The sequence below is a fragment of the Mytilus galloprovincialis genome, chromosome 11 (assembly GCF_965363235.1).
Source record: "Mytilus galloprovincialis chromosome 11, xbMytGall1.hap1.1, whole genome shotgun sequence".
In the NCBI taxonomy this organism is placed as follows: Eukaryota; Metazoa; Mollusca; class Bivalvia; order Mytilida; family Mytilidae; genus Mytilus; species Mytilus galloprovincialis.
Genome location: NC_134848.1, coordinates 61,637,701 through 61,650,574, shown reverse-complemented (window position 1 = coordinate 61,650,574; position 12,874 = coordinate 61,637,701). Strand labels below are relative to the sequence as shown.

General features: G+C 33.5%; 1 protein-coding gene across 1 annotated transcript in view; it reads left to right on the top strand.

Moving 5' to 3' along the window:
• Positions 1-1,946, top strand: part of LOC143052549 (carnosine N-methyltransferase-like) — a 38,887-nt gene extending 36,941 nt beyond the window's left edge. The window contains exon 8 of the mRNA XM_076225604.1: positions 1,838-1,946. Coding sequence (XP_076081719.1) covers positions 1,838-1,942 — 105 coding nt within the window. The 3' untranslated portion in view covers positions 1,943-1,946. The remainder of the gene's footprint in view (positions 1-1,837) is intronic.
• Positions 1,947-12,874: the final 10,928 nt, after the last annotated feature.

The window sequence follows — 12,874 nt, the reverse complement described above, 5'->3', positions numbered from 1 at the left end:
TCTTGAACTCGTTTGACTCGAAATTTCGGATGAGTCGAAGTTTTCACATGGTCCCGAACTTTATTCCATACAAAAGTATGTAATTCGACTCCTAATGAGTCGAAATTGGATGAGTCGCAATTTCGGTTGAGTCTAACTAAATTTATGGTCCTAAGGTTAACAAAAGCATTCAAAATTCATTTTTTATCTCGAACTAATACACATATGTCAAAACATGACCTCCGGGATTTAAATGGATTGAAGAGTTAATCTGACAATACACGTGTAATTAAATTTCCAGTCACTGACCACTGTATTGATTTATGACATGCTATTTCCATGAGTGTTTACCTAAGATTATCTTTTATAGAATTTTTATAAATAATTAGTGATACATTGTTAATGTTCATGAAAAAGTATTTAAATTGTTTACAAAACAATTAATTTGTGATTTACACTAATGAGCTTGGGTGTGTGTATAAAGTGATGATTATGACTTCCGTTGATGATCACCTAAAAACTACTCAAACGGCGTCTTTAATCTTGTTATATTTTCTTTTGAAAAGAAAGAGTGAGATAAAACAAAATGAATAGAAATCAAAATTTTCTTAAATCTCTTGTATCCAAGAATAAACAATTTTGTCAGCTATTAGCGACCTGAATTACGAAACTGTCGATTGGAAATTACTCTCTTGGAAAAGCCATAGGATATTTTTTTAATTGAAACAATTGAATAAGTAAAAATAAAAGTCATTATAATAATAAAAGACTGTGACATATAAATACATAGATCTGATACTAGAATATCGATCCCCTTGCCATATTCACCCGGATTTATTTTAGCTTTACCAAGCTAAGCAAGAGTTGTGTCCCTTAGATTGTCGAACTTCCGGTGTTCGTTTGAGTCGAACTACATGTATCTCAAAATATTTCTCTGGTCCAGCTGACTTCGACATAACGAGAGTCGACTGTATTTGGTTTATCATTCCCTAGTAGACTTTATTTTAATTCAATTTGGCAAAAAATAATGTATGGATGGCCACTTCTAGCTGTTCCCCATTCTAATGATATAAAAAAAAAATCATTTCCAGAAGATTGTTATTGATAAATTGTTTATGTCTTCTCTATTTCTAGAGTTTGAAATCTTAAAAAAATTATTAAACTAAGGTTTGGAATTTTTTTTTTTAAGTTTGATCGGTTTGTTTATGATCAGTTGACATAAAAAGGTCTATATTACTACTGATCACTACTGATGAGTCTTTTGCTGACGAAATATTAGTCAGGTTTACACAATTGCAAGCATGGTATCTATGATGTGCTTATACCCTCCATTGTTCTAAATGTTGTCATTTTGTTCAAAAATATGTTTTACGAAACTTAGAAGTCATGGGAGCATTTTCTGTATCAGATGGTGAAAAAGTGCTATAGGAAATGATTAATTCTGACTGATCCTATTCTTTCTAAAACTGCCATCTTTTATGTAATAATGTAATATGGTATACTTTTATCTGTCCATCTGTCTGTCCCTCAATTCGATATTGAAAATTAGGACATTGACTTAATATGTGTTCTAAAGCAGGTAATGACAGCCAGATTCACAAATATATTACAGAACAAATGTCCTACATTGATCTGTTATTCAAAACTTTAAAAACATCTTGAAATACAATCTTTAGGCTGACAGTGACACTCAGAGTTAATAAAATTTGACAAAAGGAAGTTCCAGATCTAGAATAATACGGAAATAGATCATAAACTCTTAATGCTGTTATGATTTAATTTGTAACTTAAACATAAGGAAGAAAAATGAAATACTTTGTTCTTAGTTATATCTAAAGTTTTGGTTTTCTATTTTCAGAGAGAGGAAAAAGATGTGAGATCTACCTATACACAGAATCCTAAATCTATGCTGCGATATGAATACAGTAGTGTGTTCTTTACTGCTCAGAAACCAGTTTCGTGAAAAACCTTGCTTTTTAAACATGTGAAAAAATGTGTACTTATTTTGTATGTCATCTGACTATTTAAACACAACATGGATTGTAATATGATGATGTTGGCGTTGATTGGTTTAGTCTTATCCTATTTACTGTTCTATCTTTCAAGAAACATCTATTTTTATTATACCCACACTCTAAAAAAGTGGGAATATACTGTTTTACCTCTGTCTGTCAATCCATCCGTCAGTTCGTCCCATGAATATTTTTTGTCACATTTTTCTCAAGAATTAAAATACACAGATTTCTGAAATTTGGTTTCAGGGTCAATATAAGTCAGCTATACTGGGTGATGCGTTTTCAGATTCATCATTTAACAACTTCCTGTTTACCAAACACTTGTATCATTTTACACATGATAGCCAAGTTGAAAACTTTCGTCACAATTTTCTCAGTATTAAACTATAAAAGGATTTCTGAAATTTGGTTTCAGGGTTTATATAAGTCAACTAAACTGTGTGATGGATTTTCATAATAGTCACTCAACATCTTCCTGTTTTCTAAAATATTTCTGCGGGGGTATCATCAGTGATCAGTAGCTCACAGTTTTTCTTGTTTCAATTTCTTTGAATTTCTGTTCATTTCATTCCTAAATGTTCAGAACATTTGTTTGAATTTCAATCTGGAAAATGTTAAATTAGGGAAATGAGCTTACAGATGTATATTATTAATGTGAAACAAGTGTATTATGTCTTTGACAGACAATGATTTATATTGTATAGTTTTAACAGGTCTCGATTACTGTAAATTCAAAATTTATTGCCAGGTTTTTATAATTGTAAATTATGTGACTGGATACATATCGCAATAATAAAAGCAAACATGTGATATTTGACACATATGTAGGACTCAAATCTATGGTGGGTTCCGAATCCATGGCAGATTCCTAATCTATGACAAATATGACTTTTCAAACGCCAAACAAATCAAATGTATGGCAGATTTTTGTTTTCTCCAAATCTATGGCAGATCTTTCAATTGTGTCACGTTTAAATAACACCATATTGCGTTGTCATTGTCGCCACCACTAAAGATGGCAGTTGAACCCATTGAATTAAAGACCATTTGTTTATAGATTACTTTTTTTAATATATAGATTAAATCAAAAACAGATATGTAACACAAGGATTACAGATTTTAACAAACAAATACACAGGGAAACACTTTCCACTTTAATTAAGACGTGGCATTTTATTCAGAGGCGGGAATGTGCCGACGGAACCCCGTAATGAAGAAAGACATCGCTGTTTTTAGTAGTGGATATTTTAGGAAAGGAGTTTTAGTAAATAATTAAAAGTCTAAGGCTAGCAAAGTATATAAAGTGAGCGGTGAAATTACCACTTTGACTTAAATCTTCATCAGTTAAAAAAGATTGACTAAGGCTCAAATAAATATTATGTGAAAAGTCAAACTGTTTAATTCTTTTTACTAAAAGTGTTTTCTTGTTTGTTGAGGAGGCTTGCAGGTATAAGATTTTCAGAAAAAAAGATTTAGACCCGTGAGCCCCCTTAAGTGACTTCAATTTTTACTAGTTAATTTAACAAATGGATTAAAGAGGTACATATACCATGAACAAATTAGGAAATGCTTATTATACCCCCGCTTTAAAAAAGGGGGGGTATACTGTTTTACCTCTGTCTGTCAGTCCGTCCGTCAGTCCGTCCATCAGTCCGTCAGTCAGTCCGTCCCATGAAACTTTCGTCACATTTTTCTCAGGAACTACACATCCACCCTTTCTGTAATTTGGTATCAACATTTATATATGTCAGCCATACCGTGTGATGCGTTTTCAGATTCATCACTTGACAACTTCCTGTTTACCGAACACTTGTCTGATTTTACACATGATAGCCAAGTTGAAAATTTTCGTCACATTTTTCTCAGGAACTACAATACAAGGATTTCTGAAATTTGGTTTCAGGATTTATATAAGTCAGCTATACCGTGTGATGCGTTTTCAGATTCATCACTTGACAACTTCCTGTTTACCGAACACTTGTCTGATTTTACACATGATAGCCAAGTTGAAAATTTTCGTCACATTTTTCTCAGGAACTACAATACAAGGATTTCTGAAATTTGGTTTCAGGATTTATATAAGTCAGCTATACCGTGTGATGCGTTTTCAGATTCATCACTCGACAACTTCCTGTTTACCGAACACTTGTATGATTTTACACATGATAGCCAAGTTGAAAATTTTCGTCACATTTTTCTCAGGAACTACAATACAAGGATTTCTGAAATTTGGTTTCAGGATTTATATAAGTCAGCTATACCGTGTGATGCGTTTTCAGATTCATCACTCGACAACTTCCTGTTTACCGAACACTTGTATATTTTTACACTATTAATATTATCCACTTGCGGCGGGGGTATCATCAGTGAGCAGTAGCTCGCAGTTTCACTTGTTTTTTGAGGGCACAACATATTAATCCTGAAGTTTGTATTATAATTTACTTCTAGACATGCTGCCGTTGTCTTACATTTCCACTTGTTTAAGAAAAGTCATTGATCGTATATATACATCCTTGTTCTACAGTTGCACATAATCTGCCATAGATTTTAAAACAACAAAAATCCACCATAGATTAGGGAATTACAAAACTTGCCATAGATTAGGATTGTGAAAAATCTGCCATAGATTTAAGATGGCATGATGTTACATTTGCCATAGATTAGGGATCTGCCATAGATTTGGAACCCACCATAGATTTGAGTCCTACATATTTTAATTAATAGAGATTTTATGAATTTACACTAATTTATTCCATATTTTTTTCAATGCTTCTAAAATCACAATCATAATTAATGCACTCAATAATATATGAATTTACAGTATACCTCCCATGACATCTGTTATTTTAACTTTATGTCTTATTTTGACCTGTAAATTTTTGTCACAATTGATAATTACGCTTACTGCGAATACACATTATACCATGTAGTCTGACTGTGAAAGACTTTTATCAATTTGTGTATAATTGTAGCATAATATTATATAGTTATATCATTTTAAAACAATTTGTTTATTCTTTCAATGGCCCATTGATTAACTGAAGAAGGAAAATGGACTCAGAGATAAAACTGAAAATATTTTTATGTCTTACATTAGGGTGACAGTAGTTAATTTTCAAATATCATATCAGTTAAGATGAAAACAAATCAAGGTAACAAAGAAAAATTGATAGAATCCCATGACTCCAAAAGGTGGGGCCAGAGTATTATGCACGAATCAATCCGCATGATAATTCACTATCTTAAAATTGACTTTCTTCTCATCACAATTTGTAAGGAGGTTGGAAAGGTAAGACAGGTATGCAAGTCATTGTCATCCAATCTTAATCTTCCTTTCCCGATTTTGTAATGTTCATCACTATTGATTGCCAACACATACAAGTATGTTGTTTAAAAATGGATAAATTATACTTTGTTATAAACTCTCCCAAATCAAACAAATATGATGGAAATACAAATTATGTACTTTCCCTTGCCATATCACATTGCATGAGCTACCTATAGTGTCAACCCTGTGATTATGACCCGTGTATATAGCATATTAATCCTGAATACACCGTTTGGTGGTGCGCCTGTCAGATGCGGAACGTACAGATAAGGTAATAGGTAACAGGTGATTATACTATTGGTATCGGTATCGGACTCGACCCGGAACTTCCTAATAATTGGCATTATTAATTACGTGGAAAACAAAAGGGCCTGGAGTGGAAAATGGACTCAGAGATAAAACTGAAAATATTTTTATGTCTTACATTAGGGTGACAGTAGTTAATTTTCAAATATCATATCAGTTAAGATGAAAACAAATCAAGGTAACAAAGAAAAATTGATAGAATCCCATGACTCCAAAAGGTGGGGCCAGAGTATTATGCACGAATCAATCCGCATGATAATTCACTATCTTAAAATTGACTTTCTTTCATCACAATTTATAAGGAGGTTGGAAAGGTAAGACATGTATGCAAGTCATTGTCATCCAATCTTAATCTTCCTTTCCCGATTTTGTAATGTTCATCACTATTGATTGCCAACACATACAAGTATGTTGTTTAAAAGTGGATAAATTATACTTTGTTATAAACTCTCCCAAATCAAACAAATATGATGGAAATACAAATTATGTACTTTCCCTTGCCATATCACATTGCATGAGCTACCTATAGTATTATTTGCTTATTTGTTTTCTGCCTTAATATTCCTTAATTGCAAATAGACACACAGGAAACAAGTTAAAGGTCAAATACATAAAATCAAAGTAATACAAACTCAATCCCAATTTTTTTCTTTTTTTAGAAATTTTCTTATGATAAAATAAAAATCATGAAAAAATATGTCACTTTTTGTGCCGTTGAAACGTTTTTTGGACAAACAATTCATAATTAATATTGCCATATAAACTGAAGCAATGGCCTGGAAACAGTCATGTTTGCCAGTCATGACTTAGCCTGAAAGTTATTTTCCTAAATGAAAAACATTGGCGTCTGCTGTACATCATGTCACCCATCGTCGTCTGTTAATTTTCACAATAATCTTTTCCTCTGGAACTACTGGGCCAAATTTAACCAAACTTTAATTTAAAAGAAATTGTCTAACATACCTGCTTGTCAACCAACATGGTTGCCATGCCTAAAAACAACATAGGGGTAAAATCAGTTATTGGCTTATATCTCTGAAACATGATGACCGGGTTTAGATGTATTTGCCCTGAAATTGTCAGAACAATCGAAAGTTGTTGTGAAATTTCGTATTTTTTGGTTGTTTCGCCTTCAACCAAAATATGCGATACAGAGGTATTACTATAAGGTGGCAGCATAAGCTATTTGTTTAGAGCTATATATTTCTGAAGGGAGAATTACTGGATGCTTCATGTATGCATCTTGTATGCAGATACCTTATTTTACGAAGTGCTGTCAGTCATATGTCCAATGTCTTTGACCTCATTTCCATGGTTCAGGGACTGTTTAAAAAAAATGAGTTCAGGTGAATTCTTCGCTTATTATGAGTAATATCATAATATTTGTAATATGAATACCTTGCATCGTCTACACATCCGTCAGACAGGAAATACCTGACCTTGACTTCATTTAATGTACCAGTGATAAAGTTGTATTGAACAACTGTAATGGATACATGTCAGCCTGGGATTGATTGTTGCAATTGGTCAATGTTTAGTTTTCGTGTTATGGTCTTGATATGACCGCAAAATTTGTTTAGAATTCGTATTATGCTATGATGTTGTCTTCTGCGTTGTCGTCTTCCGAAGACATAATTGGATTCCGGAAAACAACTAGTGAATGTATCGCTGTGAAATTTAATAAGAAGGTTCAATACCACAAAGGGAGATTGGCATTGATTTTTATTTTGTTCCAACAGTTTAGGAATTAGGGACAAAAAACAAACATATTTTGTAATTTTTGTCGAGCATGCGACTTTTGTCGCAAAAACATCGACATTGGGATGGTGATCCGGCTGCGGGGTTAGCTGACTTCTTAAAAGCTTTTTTAGAAAGTTGAAGACCTAGATGCTTCATACATTGTTTATAGATGCCTCCTGTTACGGATTTTCCGTCTGTCACATGTCCATTTTCCTTGACCTCCAATGCATGGTTCAGTAACTAATTGAAAAAAAGATAAGAACTTTTGTAGTGTTAATTTCTCTCTTATGATATGAGTAATAGGATAACTATATTTCGTATGTGCGTAGCTTGCAAGGTCCCCATGCCCGTCAGATAATTTTCACTTGGCCTCGAACTCATTTCATGGATCAGTGAATAATGTTTAGTTTTGTGTGGTCAAGTCCATATTTCAGATGCTATAAGCAATATGTCTAGTATACTTGGTGTATAGAAGGACTAAGGTGTACATGTCCAACTGGCATGTGCCATCTGACCTTGACCTCATTTTCATGGTTCAGTGGTTATAGTTATTTTGTGTGTTTTGGTCTGTTTTTCTTATACTGTATGCAATGGGTCTACTAGATTTGGTGTATGAAATGATTGTAAGGTGTACATGTTTAGCCGGCTTTTGTCATTTGACCTTAACCCCATTTTCATGTTTCAATGTTCAAAGCTCAGTTTTTTTTTTCTTTCTTATACTATATGCAATATTTCCACTATATTTGATGTAAGGAAATATTTCATGATTTACATGTCAAACTCATAAATCGAAAATAAACTGACAACGCCATGGCTTAAAATAAAAAAGACAGACAGGCAAACAATAGTACACATGACACAACATAGAAAACAAACTAAATAATAAACAACACGAACCCCACCAAAACTAGGGGTGATCTCAGGTGCTCCGGAAGGATCGTAAGGCTCAAAGTACAGGAGTACATTTTGAAGTCGCTGAATTTTACAAATTTATAGCAGATCAATTATAAATGCAGTTGAAAAAAGGTGTTGCCACAGACACAATTAAGGCTTTAATGCAAGTGATGTTCAGATACATTGAATGATAAGCATATACATGCTTCCATTGACTCGAATTGTGAAATTTCTGAAAGTCAATCTTTGTCTAGGTCAAGGGCCCATATATTAAATTTATGCCATATGATGATCAGATTTCTGCTGTTTCCCATGAAATCGAGGATGAAATAAGTATGGTTAGTTCAGCTGTTTCTGACTAAAACAATAATGATTCCCACTCTCAGGCGCAACCTTCTCATGATAAAGAATTTTCTCTGTTTAGTGAAGGAGCACCAAGATCTACCGATCCAATTCAGTTTTCTGCATAGATTAACAGCCAAATTGAACATAAAATGTTCAGAGGAGATTGAAGTAGATTCAGTTAGAACTTCTTATTTGCCTTCAAGACTAAATCCTGGCAATTCAGATAAAGCAACTCATTTGAAATTACCTTAAGAGAGTACTACAATTGATGTTTTCAAGAATGTTGAAAAGGAAGCTATGTTTGGTAGGCTTAAAAATAGGTCAGTTCGCCGAAGAGATGATAAGGCCTTCATGGTGTCGAAAAAAGATTTCACATACTTTTGTTCTCCGCCAAGGCTTGATAATAATATAGAGGAGGGTTTGTTTTCAACTATGAGCAATAAGAAAAAATGTTTTGTTGACCGTAAAATTTTATCACAATCTTTAACATCTTTCAATAAGGAAATAGATGCTGAATTTAAAAAAGTTGTCAACTCAGCTAGGACATTGTTAAGAAGTGTTTCATATGGCTCTTAAAAAGCAATCTACATTGATGTTGCTGATTCAGAGAATGACAGCATGTTTCAAATCAATGGCAGATATGACTTCACGTATAGTTGCTAATTCTGTTATAAACAGAAGGAAAATTTTCTTTAAAAATGTAGATTTCAGTAGCAAAACCACATTAGCTATTTTTTTTAATTTACCTTTGAATGCCGGTGGTAAGTATTTTGATACTTTGCATCCCTCTGCGCTGAAAATATAAGAGATGCTAAAGAAACACAAACGTGTATCGTTCTTCATTTGTTCCTGGAAGGCAAACATTTCATGAAGGATCTAGAAAAAGAAAATATCAAGAAACTTCTAATTGAGCGTCACTGATGAGTCTTTTGTAGACGAAACGCGCGCCTGGCGTTATATAAATGATGTAATCCTGGTATCTATGATGAGTTTATTTCTAATTACTACGTCAAACCTGCAAAAACATCAAAATATGATAAGCAGGATTTTAATGACCGTCGGTGTACTGACACTTTGTCTAATTTTCGTGTCTTGCCCACAAAACAAGTAGGAAAAGGATCTTTTTTATGGAAAAATTCCTCCCAGAAAAATGTCAAGAGATAAACAATTATTTGTCTGAAACAAGTCTCCAAGTAGGAGCGCGATTGTCATGTTACCACAGTCATTGGGTTCAAATAACTCAAGACAAGTCAGTACTTCAGATAGTGAAAAACGGTTTAATTTTAGATTTCGTAAGTCTTCCAGCTTTTACAGGAGTAAAAAGACAGTTGTACCCAGAGTAGGTGCAAAAAGGTTTTCTATACTAGATGAGGTAGATTCTTTGTTAGAAAAACATGCTATAGAGCCTAAAGTGCAGAAAATCAGAGTTATTACAGTACAATATTCGTGGTACCAAAACGACAAGAAAGTCTGAGACCAATTCTAATTTTTAAAACCACTTAACAGTTTGTCATACCACATCACTTTAAAATGGAAACCCTCCGATCTATTCCAAAAAGCCTGAAAATTTGGGACTAGGCAGTAAAACTGGATTTTAAAAATGCATGTTTCCATATCCCAATCACAAGCATTACAGACATTTTCTCCGCTTCAGCATTTTGGGGGAAAATATCAATACCGAGCTCTACCGTTTGGTCCTCGATCAGCTCCAAGGATTTTTACAAAAAGTTATGGCAGTAGTAGGTGCATTTCTGCGAAAACAGTTGATTCACATATTTATGTATCTAGACGATTGGATGTTAAAAAACAGCAGCAAAGTAAGGCTGACAAAACAATAACAGTACACTCAGGAATTGTAATTTGGTAATCAATGTGGAAACAACTTGTTTAGTTCCGACTCTTATAATGAAGATGAACTAAACAAATTGTATTTTGATGATGAATTCCATTTTTACTTAAAAGATTTTGTTGGACAGGCAATTGTATTGGAAAGTCTATTTACAGGTTGAGAAGTTGACTGTACCACGACTGTCTCGGCCACACTGGCGCTATCAGTAAAAATACACAGTCCTCGTCCTGTATTTTGTGTAATACTCTGTCTAGAATTATCGGTGAAGGGAAGGCATACGCAACTAGACCTGTCCATTTCATCGACAGTGCATGTATTGACACTGCTGATTCTTCCGGCAAAGAATAGCTAAACACTGGCAGCTTCTTGTTCATTGAAGTCGCAAACAGATATATTACTGGTGTTCATACCTGAAGGAACAACACATTCACTATTGTCATATTGAATGCCCATTATGTCAAACGAATGGCTATTTTCCCCCTTGACAGGGCATCTGCTATAATATTAATTTTCCCCGGAATATGAACGGCTTGTATTTTTATATTGTGATTTATACACCATTTCAAAAGATCCCATGCCAAGCAACAAAGGTCTGGGGATCGGGTACCTCCCTCTTTGTTCATTTAACTGACGACAGTTGCATTGTCTGTTCTCACTGGCAAATTTTTGAATTTGTACTTTTATCAGAAATGTTTGCAGTGCTAACTGCACAGCTTTGAGTTCTAGCCAATTGATGTGTTTCACTTTGTACTGAGGTGGCCAAGCACCTGCTATCTGATAAATGTTTATATGAACTCCTCGTCCCGACTGTGACGCATCTGTCACTAGAGTCACCTGAGCAGATTCCTGTTCTAATAACACTCCCTTGAAAGAAAAAAAAATAGGTTTAGCTACCAGAATAGATACAATGGAATCAAATGACTTAAACTGTGTAGAGCTGGTCTCCACCAAGCTAAAAGATAAAGCTGAAGTGGTATCATGTGCAGTCGGGCCCATGGAACTAAATCTAAAGATGAAACCATTAGACCAAGTAGTCTCACCATTACACGTGCCTCTACTGTTTGTGAATATTGTAATATTTGAATCATCTGAATTATATTTTTGAATCTCTCTAGAGACGGAAAAAAACCCTTCTTTTAAGTAAATCACTGCTCCTAGATATTAATCATGAAGAGGCTTCTAAGAATTCCATCTGCAAATGAACATGCAAATACATACACACTACAGTTTCTAAGAGCGCATGATACAATAAAGCTCTCAACTTCTTGGGCATTATTCAATGGACTTTCCTCTCAGGAAATTTTAAAAGCAGCTCATTGGTCAAATGAGACAACATTCACCTCATATTACAAAATATATTATTCAAAGGATGTACCAGATTTGGAATCTCGGTTTGCAAAAGCTGCAATTTTGCATACGGCTAACAGAGAAGTATTAGGGTAGATATTATTAATTTACTAGTTAATTTCTTCCTCTTACCCATCTTTGCAAATGTTTTTCAGACAGGTAAGTACAGATTTTGATATCAAATACTTTTTTTAAAGTAAAAAAACTTCTTTATGACAAATCTGTATTTACCTGTCTGACCCTACCAACCTCCCCACCTGATAAAGTAAATTTTTATAAAATGTATAGTTATTTCCGCCTCAGGTTAAGTGATCTTCTATTCGGGAGATCGTTAAAGGGAGATAATTTAAAATTTAGCGATTGCAAGGGGTTACCAAGGGGTAATTGCAAATGTTCTTCAGACAGGTAAATATATATATATATTATATAACCTTGACCTCATTTTTATGGCTCATTGGTCAATGATAGATTTTCGTAATTTTATCAATCTTTCAAATACTATAAACGAAAGGTCAACTATAGTTGGTGTATTGAATGATTGTAAGGTGAACATATTGTCTTCTCTGGTTCATAATATTATTATAGAACATTGACAATGTTAAGTTTATGTGATACTTGTGGTAAAAACAATAGGTTACAGAATTTCAACATAAATCAAATGATGAATAAAACAGACGAGACAGTTCAGCGTGTGCACTATTGTTATCTTGAAAATTGTTATAGATAAAGTGTAAATAGCAATAATGATCAGCAAATATTTCAACATGACCAGAAATAGTAAAACAGACAAAAGAAGATATGGTATGCAATAACTCTCCATCCAAAGCATAATTTATAAAAGTAAAACATTCTGATTTCTGTTTCATAAGATAACAAGTTTTGAAGTACATAAGGTATATACGTCACAGGTATATCATTGATAAGTAATGTCTCTTTTTTTTTAATTGATCAATCTTTTAATAAGCTCATATTTCTTATTTTAGCGATTTTCAAATTTTTGTAATACCCAGTGCTTGCTTATAACGTCTTGAATATTTTCAAATGTTCGCAATGTTTCTTAAATATAATTTT